Source organism: Watersipora subatra, chromosome 3 (genome assembly GCF_963576615.1).
Source record: "Watersipora subatra chromosome 3, tzWatSuba1.1, whole genome shotgun sequence".
NCBI classification, from domain to species: domain Eukaryota; kingdom Metazoa; phylum Bryozoa; class Gymnolaemata; order Cheilostomatida; family Watersiporidae; genus Watersipora; species Watersipora subatra.
Genome location: NC_088710.1, coordinates 44,588,035 through 44,606,413, shown reverse-complemented (window position 1 = coordinate 44,606,413; position 18,379 = coordinate 44,588,035). Strand labels below are relative to the sequence as shown.

Here is an 18,379-nt window from a genome sequence, read left to right as displayed (position 1 = left end):
TTGACATTATAGTTTAATCAAACAAGAAAATAAACAATAAATAGTTTGTACCTGTAGTCACCAGATGTGCATTCTTTCAGTGGTTTGCAATCCACAGCTTCATCACTATTGTCACCACAGTCATTTCTACCATTGCAGTATGATATTAGATGAATACATCGGTTATTGTTACATTCAAAACGAGATGAACCACACGGGGCGCAATCTTCATCATTTCCATCAGTACAATCAACCAACCCATTACAGATCCTTTCAGCTTCGATACACTCGAAGTCGGCAAAACATGCGAATTCATTTGCGGCACAGCATAATTCATCTTCTTGTTCAGCACAATCAGTGTTGTTATTGCAGGAGTTAGTCGAGTCAATGCAGATGTATTTGTTATTATCAACTGCTGACTTGCATCGCCATGGTTCGACTCCACCATCCTGAATGCAGACCCCTTCAACATATCAGTCAACACTCAATGCCTAATGTATAAAATATGAATTCTCACAAGTTTTCTTGATTGATTATGAGTAGTTTCTCTTTCGACTGTCTTTCTATTCAACCTCTAATTTCAAAGTGTCATATACACATTGGTTTAAGGCTCGATAAGTTCATTCAACTAAAGAAAAAGATTTAGTGGATGAATAGAAGCTTACTACATAAAAACCTTGATCTCTATTTAAAACTAAAAAGCTAAAAAGTTCCATATACATGTTAAAATGAAACCTAAGCAGGCTGTAGCAAATGTTGTCAGTAACTTACGCTAGCATTATGGTTTGTGAAGATCTCAACTAAAAACATACTTATTATAGACTGATAGTAGCAGATGTAACAAGCAATGATCTCAAAAACAATATGACCTTGAAACAGGACATCTAGTAACAGTTAGTCTAACCTTGACACTGGAGATAGTTCTCATCACTATGATCTAGACACTGGGCGGTCCCATCACACCACATGCCTTCAGGAATACAGGTGGTTTTACCTGGTAGTGTACTGATTCCAGTCGCACACCTAAATTATGAACTAGCGAAGAGAGAGAAGTAACACATGTATGAGAGAGCCATTGCAAGCAAATTGACAAACACTTCACTTTATTGTTTCAGAATTACTTTGGCAACTTATGCATTGTGGTACCTTATTTCTCTATCAGAACAAGGATTATTACAGATGGTTTCATCAGACCCGTCAATACAGTCACCATAACCATCACAGACTAAGGATGAGTTGATACATCTGTCACTTTTACTACTAAATGTGTCGCACGGATAGTTCAAATCAGAAAAATATTCACAGTTCATCACAACAGATGGACAGGACGTTTCATCACTCCTGTCTCCACAATCATCGACTCCATCACAGATCTGCCAGGGTGCCAGACATCTACCGGTGTTATTACAATACTGTACTTGATATTCTCCATAATCACAGAAACACTCGTCTGTCCAATCTTTGGAATCTCCACATTGATTATCCCCGTCACATGCGGCAGCAGAAGGTAAGCAGCGGTCAGTTAAAGAACATTCTATACCACCTGAACAATTGCAGCGTGTGACTGTTTCATCTCTGCCATCTAAGCAATCCACTGTACCATCACATAGTTTGGAGTCCATACAGATGAATTTTAGAAGTTGACCATTCCATGTTTGTGTACTACTGATGCACCGCTCAGAGCAACCTGTGGGGAGAAGTGATTGCTGAAGGATAAGATAACTTTAAGGTGACTTGGTTATCGGAACCTGTTCATAGATAGATTACAGTAAACTAAACTAAATAAATTTAGTATTACTAATATTACTCATTACTATTGTTGATGAAAATAAATAAGATATAGAAAAACAAAAATTAAGTGGCATATTACGGAATTGTTAAGTATTATTTCAATGATTGGCATTTAAAAGTTCACTATACCATACACATGTACATGTACTTTCTATTCAACTGATGCTTTGCAGGCAAATTGAAGGTCATTAACTGCTGATAATTATGGTACATATTATCTAAATTAGTGGTTTTGTAGTCAATTTGCACCATTTGTTCACCTACCTTAAAAAAGCACCTAAAAATCAGTTTTTGAGTTTGTAAAAAAGCATCCAGTTTTCCTGTCAGTTAATATAGAATATTACACAGAATTTCTGTTGAACATGAGGTAAGCTAAATACATTATCATTGGCACAAATACAAATAAAACAATTTTTATTTTTCTTTGAATTTATAGCTAATAAATTTTGCACTACGACAAACCTTTATGCCTATATCAAATATGACCTTATGAGAGAGTTCAATACGGTCTAGTCTCCGTAATAAGACAAACCTTTGTACTTATATCAAATATGACCTCATGAGAGAGTTTAATACTGTCTAGTCTTCGTAATAAGATAAACTTTTATACTTATGTCAAATATGACCTCATGAGAAAGTTCAATACAGTTTAGTCTCCGTAATAAGATAAACCTTTTATCCATATATCAAATATGACCTTATGAGAGAGTTCAATACAGTCTAGTCTCCGTAATAAGACAAACCTTTATACTTATATCAAATATGACCTTATGAGAGAGTTCAATACAGTTTAGTCTCCATAATAAGATAAAACTTTATGCCTATATCAAATATGACCCCATGAGAGAGTTCAACACAATCTAGTCTCAGTAATAAGATAAACCTTTATACCTATATCAAATATGAACTTATGAGAGATTTTAATACAGTGTAGTCTCCGCAATAAGATAAACCTTTATGCCTATATTAAATATGACCTTATAAAAGAGCTCAATACAGTCTAGTCTCCGTAATAAGATAAACCTTTATACCTATATCAAATATGAACTTATGAGAGAGTTCAATACAGTCTAGTCTCTGTAATAAGATAAACCTTTATTTTTACCAGGAGGTGATTGCATTAGATAATGACTAGGAGTTATCATACCACTCTATGTACATCTATAGCCTACAATATTAGCCTACATGCATATTTTTGCATGCCAAAACGAACAAACAGAAATCATGTAATCCTATACCGAATAACTTTTGATTGTAATTGTAGCAAAATAGACTATATTTCGCCATTACTTGCTAAAGACTTCACATTTACTTTTACACACCTTTACATTTTTATTTTTTCTTCTAATTTATTTCAGCGAGACACTTCTTTCAAGCTATGAAATTTTAAGTTAATAGTTGTTTGAAAACCTTTACAGTCGTTTCTATTTTTCTCTTAATTTATATCAACTACACAAAAAACTTCCTGATAGGTAGCTTGAAAGTTAGAACTGCAAATGTTGTTATATGTTAAATACAAATCAATTTTTTGTCCAAAGACTTTTTTATTACCTAGGCAACGCCGGGTAGAAAAGCTAGTCTTTATATAAAGTTAGAATCTTTTCTTTTCTATCAAAAACAGCAGTAAATGAATTAATAGACAAAATAAAAATTAATAGATAAATTGGCCGGTCCACAAAAAATTTGAATGACAAATTTTTAAAATGATTATCACACAGATCACCAGTAAGAACTGCAAATAGCTTTATTTTACAATAACAATCTGCTATGATTTATTCAGAACTATAGTTTCACACATATTAAAAAATGGTGCTTTTGTTGTATGTCCGTACTTGACAAGTACATGACACTATTGATCTTTATGCTCACCAGGGCAGACTGAGTCATCACTCTGGTCAACGCAGTCGGAATAATCATCACACACATATGTAGTATCTATACATCGAAGGAAGTCGAAGTTTCTCACTCCACTAGCGCATCTACAATATATATTACAAACCCTTTACTCAAATAAATCAATAACAGTGCTGTTGTGGGATTTATAACAGGCTCCCAAGGTAACTCAATTAGTGTGCAGTAACTGTGCGACACAAGCTTCCTGAGCATTAGAGGTAAATGCAAAGCTTCTAAATGACCAGTTATTAACCACTGTCACATCTGTATACATCCACAACATCATGCAATGGAATAAGAAAGAAATAAAAGAAATATATATAATAAAAGAATATTATATAATAAAAGAAATATATTAAGGAGAAGGCTCCTTATAGATATTTCTTAAGGATGATATATAGGCCGTACTCGATGAGTCTCCTTATAATAACAATCCTCATTGGGTAAGTAATAAGCTAGTGATAGAAGGTTCCAGATCATGAGTGCCTAAATAATCGTTGATTACTATCAGAGTTAGGAAGACTATGTTTGGTTTATCTAGATAACAAATAGAGTAATATAATATAGCAACATATACTACTGAATACATAGTATACTAGTTGAAAGCGTGGCGTTGCCTAAGTAATAAATAATCTTTGCAAAGAATTATTATTTTTATTTAACATATAACATCAGTTACCATTCTAACTTTCAAACTACATATCATAAAAATAGTGTTGTATGCAGTTCAACAAACACATTAAGAGAGAAAAATAAAACAACTGTAAAGGTTTTCAAACTTTTTCAAACAGCTGTAACCTTCAAAATTCATATCATGAAAAAAGTATTTTGTGCAGTTGAAATACATTAAGAGTAAATATAAAACGACTTTAAAGGTTTTTAAAAGTAAATGGAAAATAATTAGCAAGTAATGGCTAAATAAAGTCTGTTTTGCTACGATTACAATGAAAACTATTTGGTATGCAGTTATATGAATTTACTTCATTTTAATATTGGCATCGTAAGGTAAAAATGTCACAGTGAGCAAAATATTCCATGCACACACTCCCTGGTCAAAATATCAAAATTTTATATATGTACTGTACATATTAGAAATTAGTAACAAACTAATATGTTAACCTTAGTAACTATAGCTACCTACAGTAACTTTAGTGTATTTAGTGGTTATGATCTGCAAGAAAATGTAACATTACAATTTACTACAAGTAGTACGTAATGTGGGGATTTCTTATCTTCGAAACAGACAAAACATAAACTTTGAATTTAACTCAAATGATTTTAGCTTACTTAACACTCTTGAGGCTAAGTTTTAGTCTGTACTTTACAAAACTAATCTTTGTCATAAGCTAAAATTTTATCACTTATTACTTATCGGTTTTGTTTTTACTGTAACTTATGACGAATAACGCTGAACTAAGGTACGATGCTCGCTATCAGTTGCTTGCAGACGTGGTGGGAGGGATATTAGCTAATAGCGTATCATCCATTTCGTAATTTCGTTGTAATCTGTGACCTCCAAATTTTAATTTCAAATTTTTTTTGTTGCTATTGTATGGCTAGAAAAGAATCAAAAAATTTCGTCCTTAGATAAGGACAACAAATATTGTGTTCCATATAGTAAGGCAAAAAAATCTTATAAAAGGTGCATTGTAATTTGAGGGCCCCTGCATTAATTAACAATTTATTATGTGCAATTGCGAGAAAGAATATACAGGATATGGAAGAGCCATGGGTGTGATAAGAATGGCATAGCCTTGTGGTTTCGAACGCTTGTTAGTAGACTTGCGATTTGAATGTCACAAGTTGAGATCCAATACCAAGGTGACTCTTTCTTGCTAATGCTGTATCGCTATAACTATAGACAGACGAACGACAGACAAACATTGAGAATAGAATATATAGATAGAGAACAATATACATCTTGTTAGAATGTGAGAGTTTTGACCAGATTCCTTTACCTATGAAAATTACATGGATATTTACTAAAATAAAAATAGATAAATTGAATAAAAAAATTCGTTTCCTTTTTGGCCTCTTTTTTTCTTACTAAAATGAGACAAGAAATTATCTGCATTTCAATATGATGTCTATCTAATAAAACTTTAATCTATACATTTCCTAAATTTTGTGTATGTGTGTGTGTGCATGCGTCCAGCTATTGAAATCGTGGAATTAAAGTTTTGCATTTGGATGGATTTGACCTCACAAAGATTGCAACTGCAAATTATAAATCCACGCGCTCTACCACTGAGCTATACAAAGAAATATTGATAAATGACATTATCATATACCGTATAGTGTATACACATGCTTCAAATAATTCACATACACACAAATTCTATATACTTTATGAAACACTATGCTTCTTCGTGTTTTCTTGAACTTTTATTTTTTTGTAAGGTTCAATTGCTATATCACGGTCTAAGCCAATTCCCCTCATGCAAACAGTTGTATTATCTCCGTAGGAAGAGCCTCTACATTCTCTCTCAGACAATGACAGCCCGATATCTCATTTTTACATTTGTACCAGTATCAAGAGGTACCAGTATCGTCATATGCAAAGTTTTCATGAATATTTTTTTGTGAAACGGTAACCTGTTTTTATACACATACTTCTATGTAAGAATTGTTATTATTAATTCAACATATTAAGGATTTTTATTTTGTTTTCTCAGTTCGTACTGATTGTATCATTACCGAATCATCTTTTATTGTAATCGTAGCAATACAGACTTAATTTAGCTATTACTTGCTAATTATTTCACTTTTACATTTAAACCCTAGTCTAAAAACCTATCTAAAGGCATGCCTCTGGATAGTTTCTAGCATGCATATCTATTATATGGCAACCCCACCTGACAGATGTATGCAGAAATTGGCTTCAAAACTGTTTTAAGAGCAGACCGTTTAGTCTGGCGGCAAGTGTTAAAAATACTTTTTATCAAACCCAGAGTATTGTTTTCTTTCCTGGAAGCTTTTCATATGTGTCCATGTAATTTGAAATTACTTTTTATAAAAAAGCTCAAGTATCTTACACTGTTGGCTTGTGGACAAGGAGTGCTAGTCAGCCCTGAGGTAAAACTGGGAGTGTCTTTACCAATCTCCGTATGAACACATTTGGTAAAGTTAAAAGTCATGCCCCATTGGACAGACCAGTCATACAGTGCCATTATGTTATCGTGAAGACCAGCAGCCCTGCAATCTGTGTTACCCATGCTTAATAGAATGTAATCTGCATATAGTTGGCAATTTATACAGCCGGTTTCATGTCGTTCAGAAAAATAAAAAAAACAGCAGGAACCTAAAATCGATCCCTGCGAGACTCCAAAGGGAACAGAAAACTACTTTGGCCTCATGCCGTTAACAGTAATAAATGAAGTTTGGTTCCTCAATCACATTTCCACCCACTGTACTACATGAACGTACAATTGATCAGATTTGATTTTATTGACAAGTGGATAAGTAGATGATGGGACACTTCATTGAAGACATTGGCAAAGTCGACAAAATAGGATGGTAAACTTTTTGCTTGGCTAGAGCCCGCGTTGCATTGTGATTAACATTGAGAAGTTGAATTGTGGTGCTATACCGCCGGTGGAAACCATGTTGGCTACTATTTATCGGATTGAAATGGTCTAATTGTTGCCAGATGGAACTAACAATAACATGATCAATCATTTTAAATATAACAGAAGTGAGACTCATAGGTCTGTAGTTATTGGAAATATTTCTTCTACTGCTCTTAAATATGGAAACAACATTAGCTGTTAACCAGTCTTCTGGAACGTATACATGGTCTAAACAGGCTTGCATTATAAGTGTGAAGACATGGTATGAAATCTTTTATTTCCCTGCCAAATGCTTTTAGACAGTATGGCGATATATTATTAGGGCCATGGGCCTTCCAGATGTCCAATGAGTTAATTAGGTTGGCATTTCCTACCTCTGTTATAATTATCTTTCCCATTTTTTCTGAGGAAGGCAAAGGTAAAAAAAGACTAAGTATTGGATTCATGTCTATATTATACACTGATGAAAAATAAGTTGCAAATGCATTGGCATTACTCTCTGTAGGAGTATTATCTATTATCTTTTTTTGATTAGCTGTAAAAGAGACCGTGCTTTTCAAAATTTTTATTTTGGCGTTGCTAACAGTGTAGGAACATGTTTTAACATAGTAAATAATGCGGTGCCTTTGAACAAGTCTCACATTTTATCTGCGGAGTAGTTATTAGTACTCAGTTGTACAAATATGCCTAAGAATAAGATGCCAATTTTCTCATAATTTGCCTATTTGAAATTGAACTTCACTTCGCTAGCAGATGGAATATTTTTTCAATTTCAATTAAAAAATTTTCAATGTCAGTTTCAATTAAGATCATATCATGGTCTGAAAACCCTGGTAGCAGTATTTGAAGTGGAATTTTTTCATAAGCTCTGATCCCAAGAAAACGAAAACTAGTGTATTGCCTCCATAATGAGTCTATGGCCATGTTAGTAGACCATAGGCCATGGACCAATTGAGTATCCAAAATATCCCAAACCTGTTGGCGAATATATTGCCTCTTGAAGATATTCCCAAATCTTCCTGTCCCACTAGAGTGACTAGACCAACCGATATCAGGAAGATTAGAATCACCAACTGCTACCATGAAAAATTTAAAGTCCCTATCTTGAAGTGCAAACATTTTTCTAGGGGATTCTCAACTTAGGGGCCTGTACTAAGTGATGAGGTCAAAAATCATTTGTGAAGAGACAGCAACTGATGATATAAGTGATTTCCCTGGGTTTTTAATGTTTTTTCATTAATCATTAATAATTTTAGTTGGCGAGGAGCTGTAAAAAGCTGCAAGGACACCGCCACCACAATTTCTGTATATTGTACAAGATGCACCTAGGAGTTCATTATCATCAAACCTTTAATCAATTTTTGTTTCAACACTGCAGATAATATCTGGCCTATAATCACCTACACCTGCTTTTATCAAATTCAATTTCCTTAATATAAAGTTGCTGTTGAAGTACAAAATCCTTAGAAAATCTAGTTGTATCTCCACAACCTTCCCCTGAAATTTTTGTATTTACGGTCTGGATTGTCTGTCCTCATCTTTTTCAACACAATTCGTAATTGAAAATCTGCCTGCCAATCTTTAGTCAGGTCAGGCTTTGCAAAAACTTCCAGAACCTTTTGGCTGTTTATGCGTTTCAAAATCTCCCACTTTTGCTGACGGGATTCTGTGAATAATTTCAAAGGCCTCAGACATTGCTCGCTTGTCAGCATCAGCCTTCACGTTTTCTGCCCTACATAACCTGTGTCTGTCATTCTGGCTTACAGAGATGTCAATGTGACGTTCATTTATTATGTTCTGCAGTTTTTCAATCGAATAAAGTTTTGATTTACCTTCGGAAATACCAAGGATGTTTTTTTCTCTAATCTGTCTTTGCTCATGTTTGGTCTGTTTTACTGACCTCCTAGTAAACCAGCATCTACTAATGCTGAGGAATTCATCTCAATGGTTTTAACAGCGTTTGCATGTGATTTCTCTATGACCTCAAACTTGTGTTCCAGACTGATCGATATCATGGCTTCTATATTGTTGACACTTTTTTCACTGTGATTCAGTTGCCGATAGCCCCTAGAGCTATGGACCCTATTACAGGTCTTGCAGAACCATATACCACCCATTGACTCTAGATAAAACTAAAACTGTGCTTCTTCCTTATACTTAGCTCAGCACACTTCAGATGAAACTAACAAGAACTCAAGTCACATGATATTGAGCTATCCCCGCGATCCTTTAAATTACCTTTGCATTTTCCACAGAAATATTTCACTTGATTACTAGGTTTATTAGACTATGGTGACATGACAGTCTATGGAGGTGCACCTGATCTCAGCTTTCTTTGTCTACCACTACCAATACTGTCAGAGTTTGAATTACCATCATCACCTCCTGCCATTTGGTCACACAAATAAATAGGTAAGTTGTCAGATACCTCTGAGCGACTCCAATCAAAAAAGTCTGAATTTTAAAAAACATGGACTTTGAAGGAGAAAAAAGCCAAACTATGTTGCTCTTGGTAAAGCTAGTTACAGCAAAACTAAAACACTTATTTTGAAACCAAAGTAGGAAAGGTGCAGAAATGTTAAACAAAAAACTACCAAAAAAATGTCCTGTTCGGTGTATACAAAAACATGCACAGCAGTGGCTGAGGTGGCCGAGCTGCCTAGCACCAATAGAGCAAGCTAACATGCTATTTTGGTATAAAAATGTTTAGTAAGAATAAATATATGATAGATATGAAGATATTCAAGAAAATATCTAGGAGTTACAAAAGGGCTTCAAAAAGACGCCTGCTTCGCGCAATCTCGCAACAAATGATCTGAGACTCCCTGAGAGACAGTGTGGATTACGCGAAAGGTGCAGTACAGGACAAATGTTTAGAATAAAACATGTTTCTTTGTTTTACTACAGAAGCCCATGTCGTTTGTGCTAAACTTTCTAACATACTTACCTATGTACTGTCAGGATATTTATTAGCTAATATGCGTATTCAATAATTACACATAACAATAAAGTTTGTTCAGCTATATTAAAGTACATATACATTTCGCTCTTTAAAAAAACTCTATAGAAGTCTGCTATCAAAATGCTAAATGCAGAAATACTGTAATTTCATAACATGGATTAAACTACAAATTAATTTTTTATATTTAATTACTAAATAATATATCGGATAATATAAAAAGTTCCACTTTTTAATTGCAAAACCCTGTAGTTGTTACAAAAGCGTCTTCTCCATGTATAGATCCACGTTAAAACAATGCAAAGTCGTCAATATCTTAGGCACAACTTATGTAGGTAACTGAGAAACAAAATTGAATCGCGATTGTAAGCATAAACCCATTCAGCCAATCACAGTATTGACCAGCATAAACCAATCCGTTCGTTGACGAAACGACGGAGAACAATTTTCTGCTGGTGCATTTGCTCTGCCGTTGGTAGTGCGTTGTCTACGTGAACAGATAGCATTTCGTTGGCGTGCGTAGCCAGGCCTTCGGGCGAGCCTTCACTTTTATTATTGATCAAGTTACGACTTTGCGAACAGCTTGTTTCGCGATAAAATTACTCCCAATTAAGATAAAACGGTCTACATACATGTATGTATAACCACCTTCGCAAATGCTACCGGTAATTACTGTTTAAGCAAACTTGAATAAAATTTTCTGCTCATTTGTTCCAATTGAATACGGTAACTTAAATAGAGTTGAAAAGCAGGAAAAAAGTTTTTAATCGTTTTTTGCTTGTTTGCTGTTAAACAATATTAATGTATCATTTTCATCTAACGGAGGGTTCAACAGAGTGATAACTTAATTACAAACTAAGCAGATTATAGTATGTGGGCTTTCCACTCATAGCCATTATAAACTTTGCTGCGTTTTGTCAACTACTAAAGCATTATCTTTTGTAAGTATTGAAAATGTTCTCAATGGACAAAAACTGTAAGCACATTTTTTCAAATTGATAAAAAATTACTCTTGCCAAAAAATTGATGTTAGGTTACAAATAATCAAAAACAACAGTAAACCAGAAAGGTTGCCAAAATGAAATATAAAAAGAACATTGAACTCTCCAGTGTTCTAAATAGGTAGCTTGACATATTCTTGGAAAACTAGACTGAATGTAGCAAGAATGATAAAACTATCAAAATACTGTAAAAGAATTTCTTGACAACACATTGCAGTTAGTGTTCTGTTTTACATGAATAGGCTTTTATTTTTTGTGCTGTAGTTGTTATGCAACCTTGCACATGCTTTGTTTGTTTGTGCAAACATTTGAATCACTTTTTTATAGTAAATTATAAATAGAACAAACATTTTATGAGCACACTCATTTGGCGTTATGTCATATCTGGCAGTTTACCAGCATGTTTTAACACAAAGAGGGTTTGTTGTTTGTTTACATATAGTCTGTGTAAAATGTATAGAGCTAGCGAGACCAGCTAGCAAATAAAGCAGTAAAGACTCGCTCAATCACAAACATCAGCAGGTTGCATCTAGCATGTTTCGAGTGCCAATCTGCTAAAACTTAGCTTACATTTATTTTCACTTGACGAGCTGATGAAAGTAGTCTGGCAAGCAAACAGAGGCTTGTTATTTCAACGGTTTGAGCAAGTCAGTACATTGGCTTAGAATAAGCACTAATCACAAAAATAGTACATGGCTTGAGACTAGAAGTGAGGCTAATTTTTTCATACTAACAAAAGCTAATTAGTTAACTAGACACATTTCAAAGATAGCCATATATCCTCAATTATAGTGTTGGTGCAAAATACTTACTTTTATGACTTTATTAGGAGTTGTGAAAAGCAGCCAACAAGAACTGACAACTCCAGAATTTCACGCAACTTTCTAAGTAAGTTGAAAAAGTCTTTGCGTGTTTAGTAGTATATATACAGCTTAACTAGAATGTAGAACCACTACTCAAAAAAGTTGAGTGTTTCAAATTATAAATATACAAAGGCGAATGTACTCAATAACTCGAGTTTAGGCCTATTGGTGTTATGCATGTAGCCTGATATCCAACAGGCACCAGACATCTAAAGCGATGCATCTGGTGTGGCCTCAATTTCACTATTAACTACTCGTTACAGACAGCTTTAGTGACAGGAAACTGCTGTGAAAACTAGCTATCTCTGCATTGAGGTATATTTTGGCAACTAGCAATATCTTAGGGGAATATGTGACACAATGGTAAACTTAATTATGCCTTATTTGACCTTGAGGCAAAATGAAAATGTTTTCATATCCTCATTTTGATGAATCATGCAGACTGTTCTTTAATTTAATATGTAAGAGTGTTGTTAAATGTTTTTCATAAATTAAAATTAAATCCTACCTTATTTCAGTTGTACTATTGCAGGTAACATTGCAGCGATCAACTGCTTCATCAGAACCATCTAGGCAATCACGAACACCATCACACACCTGTTCAGCTGAGACACATTTGTCTGTATAATTGTTGTACCCTGACTCACAGGTAAACTCTATTGTATGACATTCACAACTACTCGGTTCATCACTCCAGTCTCTACAGTCATTCGTTTTATCACACTTTTTATTATGTGTGATACACAATCCTGAGTCGCAGGTAAATTCTGGGCAGGTGCATGTTGTTTCGTCAGACGAGTCATCACAGTTGGCATATCCATTGCATTTGTATGAGTCAGGAATCCAACGATTGTTATTTGTGCATGTAAAGCCTCCGTCACAGTTTTCTTCATCAGATCCATCAGGACAATTGTCTAGACCATTACACACCCATTCCTCAGGTATACAGTTGATACCATTGAAGCATTCAAAGGTTTCACTTTTTTTGGTGTCACAACTCCAACCTACAAGGTACAAAGCTAATGATTCTTAGAAATATTGAACAATGTTTGAGATTTTTCACTATCGAATAGATAAACATCTAAGGAATACAAACATTTTTGAGACAATACCCGTAAGCTTTGCCTAGAACTACTTAGACATCGAAACAAATTTTTGGTAAGAAAGAATTAATCGGAAGGAATCGGAAGGATTTGATGGCATTATGATTATTAGAGTGTTTGGTCTCTGAAACATACCAGTTGTGCTAAAGGAATGTGACTCACAGTAATATCAAATTTAATAATTAAAGAAATAGTAAATAAAAAAAGACGGCCAGAGTAGTAGTAATGATAATAATAGTAACAAGAATAATAACAATGATAATGAACCAAGAACAAACAATTGGGTCAACAAAATAGTCAATCGATAACATCTGGAGCAAGTTTTTAAATGCTGTAATGAAATTATGACACTTGCTAAAGAAGAGAAGCACAAAAAGTCATGCTAAAAGTCTGATCATAGCTGTGGTAGACCAAGCATAAAAATAACAATTAACTGTAAAAATGATGAGTTATAGTCTGGTGGCCACAGAACATTTTCGGGTTTACAGGAAGCAGAAGATGGGGTGTATGATAGCTCAATACTTTTAGCATATTTCTAACCTAGTCATTATTAATCCGGTCTATCCATACGTCCTGCTATTGTAGTTGATAAGCTAGGAGTAATTGGCCATTAAAAGGTGAGTAGTAATACAAAAAGAAAATTTTTCTAACGCCCTGTGCAATCAGTCGAACCAGCTAATCAGAGCCGTAGACCTACATTTACGTCATGTTTTGGTGGAGGTCTTACTTAATGCCGATAGCAGTTAGGGTTGTAGTCTGTTTCCGGTTTTGCTGAGTGACTCGGAAGCGTTGGTAGTAATAGTCAAAAGCTTAAATTCACTATTTATACTGACTTCCAAAGCTAGCTATCATGGATTGCGTAATTCACTATAATCAAAAGTTGGTCAATTACTAAGCAGCAAAACGGCAGCGAGCAATTCAACCATTAATCATGTCATCAGATCCCACAAACCATGGCTGGAGTAAAGGCGGTGACGGTTCTGTGCAATAGTTTCCTGATGGACACAGAGCTATTCCCAGGCAGGTTGTCCAATGAACCAGTTGCTCATGCAAAAAGAGTTTGCACAAGTCTATGTGGCTGTGTAGGCTGCAGCAACGAAACAACCGATGAGATGGAGGATGGTAATCATATACACAGTGATGATGAGCTTTAAGATTATATGTAATAGTTTTTTTAAATACTTTGCAATATCCTTTCTAGAATCAATTGAACGTTTTCGATGTATCATGTTAAACAGAATGTGTACCTTGGTAAACATGCATTATCATATAATAAGCATACAATGTATTAAGATACACATACAAAGTCCTGTGATATTCATTAATCATCCAAAAAGTTAGTTATCATCAAACATAATGCACCAATAACGTTCCAATGTGCTATCAGTGCGATAAATCTAAATTGAAGCAAGAAATTTCATATATAAAGGCCAGTTAAATAAAAAAGAAATTACAGGTACAAACGAAAAGTACTAATAAATGCTTTATGCTTGCCATTTGTCCCCCAGCAATATAATAATTTCATTTAAAAGATGAAAAATCAATTTCTTAAATTAGTCTGCAAAGCAGTGTACCCAATGAAGTATACAGTATAGCCTGTCAGTCAGTAGTTGTACAAGTCCCATTGGAAAGAGTATGGAGAGGGTTCCTGGCAGACCAGTGGCTAAATTGATGGTGAGAAATGTGTGTCATATTGAGTCCCTGGCGGCTGACTACAAAGTAAAGAATCACATCAATTACAGACAATGAGTTCAAAATACAAAATTATCATATAGAAATATAAGAGCTCACTTTTATGGTGCCATTTTGATCCATCACCCATAATGTTACAAAGAGGTAAAATGATTGTTGTGAAAATCTCAAGAAACTTGAGCAGATACTGCAGTATAATCATTGGCTACTGTGAGCAATTTACAAAAGCAATTTTATTGCGAAGGTTTGTTTAGCAAGCACTTTATACAGTTATCGCCAAGGTCAATTTTGAATAATCTTTCTACAATGTTTTTGGCTAGCACATAACATATAAAAAAAACCGATCTGATCTATCAAAGCATGCAGCCATAAATTTACAACTCTAAAATAGGAAAAGGTACAAGGGTGATTTGCATGTGTAGGCAATGCGTATAGCCCTACATAAAAGGAATAGATGTACACCCTTTAGCTCTTGCCACAACAATATTTAGGTATCTCATACATCGCATACTTCTGTAAGGTAATAATAAATATGTAAGCACTATAATAACTATACAACATAACATAACTCAATGGATTAAAATACAATGAAATATGTATTAATATGTAATATAACACAAAATAATACACCACATGAACCCTATAATGCAATTCAATGCAACGCAGTTCAATACAATGCAACATAATACAATTATTATAATACATACACCAGAATATAATAACACAATAATACAGTATAAGTTCTGCATGACACAATATGATAATTTAAAACTAATTAAACCACCAGTTAAATAATATTCATACAGTTGCATGAAGGTACTACACTTTGTGTTGGAATTTGTTCGGCATTTCAAAGAGCAATACAGTCTCCAGTTTTGTAAATAGGCAAGCTAAGTCTTAAAGAAGATCAGCAGAGACCTGCTATATAACAAATAGTCCAATATTACTAATTTAATCAAACAAAATATACAATATACAATATACAATATAGTTACTCTATTTATGAAGCCCAATAATATAAGTAGCAAATAGTGTTATCTGGTTCCGCCGTCTTAGCATAAAAAATTGAACAAATTGAAGTAAGCCATTGAGTGTATGAAACACTGAGTGTCCAAAGACACAGCAACAATACCTATGACAGAAAGTCGTTTATTGTATAGTTTATAATCAATATGTAAAATATGGACTGAGAAGCTTGACAATGATTCATTATAATCAACACCTATCACTCATTGATCCAGCTGACTACAGTAAACACCAACAAACAATACTCAAGCAAGAAGCTGCTTTGTTTTGAAAAAATGCATAATTACATGTAGGTGAAAATTTTCAATGAAGCAGTACATCTAATCCTTGATTGATGAATCGTTTGATTATTTATCAAAGTATGAAGTAAATGAGTTTGCTATCATCTCACCTTAGTTTCTTCAGGGGTTTGAGCTCCTTGCAACTTGAGAAACTCTCTGTTATTTCTATTTACTGGCAATCCTCTTCCAGCATTCAGTGTAATATTTGCATAAGACAAACACTGCGAGTTGCTACGATGACTTTAATTGGTTTGCTACGGACCTCTGACTGTTTGTTGATGGTGCTCCACATAGCTTGAAAACTTTATATTATCGCCTTTTTTCGTTAGTAAGGCTTGTTGGCTTATTACAATGTAGAACTTAGTTATGATAAACTATGTAATCCATAATAGCTAGCAGCCGTAATCAATTTAAATCGATATATTAAATTTCCGCTGCTACTACTAATGTTGACGGCAGTTTTCGACTGGACGACTGCGGAAACAAACTAAGGACCTATGTGTTATCAGTGCAAGCTAATACGTTCTGTATTAAAAAGCCTAGATTTATGTCTACGTAGCTGATTAGCTGATTTGGCTAATTACACATGACGCAAAGAAAATCTTATTTGTGTATTTCTACTCACTTTTAATAGCAAATAATCACTGCTTGACAGCAATCCAGTAGGTATGTTAAATAAGGTATGAAATGCTCTATTCTATTAGTTAAACTTAAGACTTGTTATACCCCATTTTCGTGCCTCCTTGGCAAAAAATGACACCAACATGTCTGGTTGTCATCAGATTAATAGATCAACCTACACTCATCATGCCAACGTCAAACAGAAGCATTAGGCAACAAGATCACACATCAAAATACAGCCATGTCCTGGAGTATTTGAGAAGTGTTAAACTGCCGCATATGAAAACATGTATATATTCATTACATGCAAACAGTTATTAATAGCATGAAAGCGGTGCTGATGGGCTGCTTGACACATGTAGACACAGATAGACTATCAGTGAAGTTACACGCAAAGTAATAACAGGAGATGTGAGAACGGTGAGACAAGAAGAGAAAAGGGAGAATTTAAAAACTCTGATTTGAGATAGAAAAACTGTAAAACGTGAGAGGGAAGATTATGCCTATAGCTATAGGAGCATTTAGAGCTATCGCTGACAGACATCGGTCTTATTTGATTGAGAGAAAAATTATCTTCTTTTTTAGATAATTAAAAATGCCACAAGTAAAAACTGTAAGATTGCGTAGAGAGACTTGTCAAGAAAGATGAGTTAGGTGTACGGAATACTCTAGTGTTCAATCTTAGCTTGGAATTATTAATTATGCAAGGGCTAACACTGTGATAAAATATATAATTTAATAATAATAATGCTAGTAGTAAGATACTTAAACAGTCTATTTGTCAGAAGAGTTGCAGTGAAAAGAATAACAAACTAGCAATCTAATGGGTCAGAATAATTTTGTCTGACCATCCTGTATTCATCAGCACCTGCAGATATTTTCTAATTGGTCTGCTCAGCTAATTTTATACTCACCTGGTACATCAGCAGCAGCAGCTTTGCTCAACATCTATAAAACAACAGAAAGTTAGAAGTTATGAATTTTTTCCTAACTTTTTCATCAATAAACACTGTGAAGATCATAGACTTACACAAATCCCTGTGGCAGTCAAACTGTCATACAATCATGTTGCAGTTTAACTAACATAATTCTATGTTTATAAAGCAATTGAATTGAAATAAAAAACATGTCATAGTATTGATCCCTGAAATTCGTATTTAAACCAATCAAAATGATTCATTTGGTGCAAAAAAGTTCAGTAATCAATAATTATATGTGTATTAATTTGCTGATCACCTGACATAATAACATATTCTATAGCAGATCAGATTCAAGTTGTTAACAATTCAGTAACTCTTATACACTTACCATTAGTAGAAGAGTAAATTGAAGCCAGAAGGCAACTCGTTTCCCTTTATCTAAAATAATAGCATCCAGAGTTAATTGTTCAAAGACACCTTTGTTTATCTGTTTGTCTAAAACTAACAGGCTTCCATGTAAAGCCTGGTTTTCATATGACAGCGCAAGGGGCTCAATAAGGCGCACGACGTCGTACTTAGACCGACTGTGATGTGGAAACCTCATTGCACGACGAACGCACGTCAAATGTGCGATGATCGCAAGGATCCAACCGAATAGATTATTGCCCCACAATACACTGC

At 34.3% G+C, this 18,379-nt stretch overlaps 1 protein-coding gene across 1 annotated transcript; it reads right to left on the bottom strand.

Annotated features, from left to right (window-relative positions):
- Window positions 1-17: 17 nt before the first annotated feature.
- Window positions 18-18,302, bottom strand: LOC137390632 (sortilin-related receptor-like). Its single transcript, XM_068076958.1, has 10 exons — window positions 18,087-18,302; window positions 17,693-17,726; window positions 12,564-13,059; window positions 9,133-9,314; window positions 8,749-8,898; window positions 8,208-8,268; window positions 3,640-3,749; window positions 1,126-1,666; window positions 884-1,002; window positions 18-442 (listed from the first exon to the last, which is right to left on the bottom strand). Exons 1-10 carry the CDS (start codon window positions 18,300-18,302, stop codon window positions 18-20), a joined length of 2,334 nt encoding a protein of 777 aa, XP_067933059.1.
- Window positions 18,303-18,379: the final 77 nt, after the last annotated feature.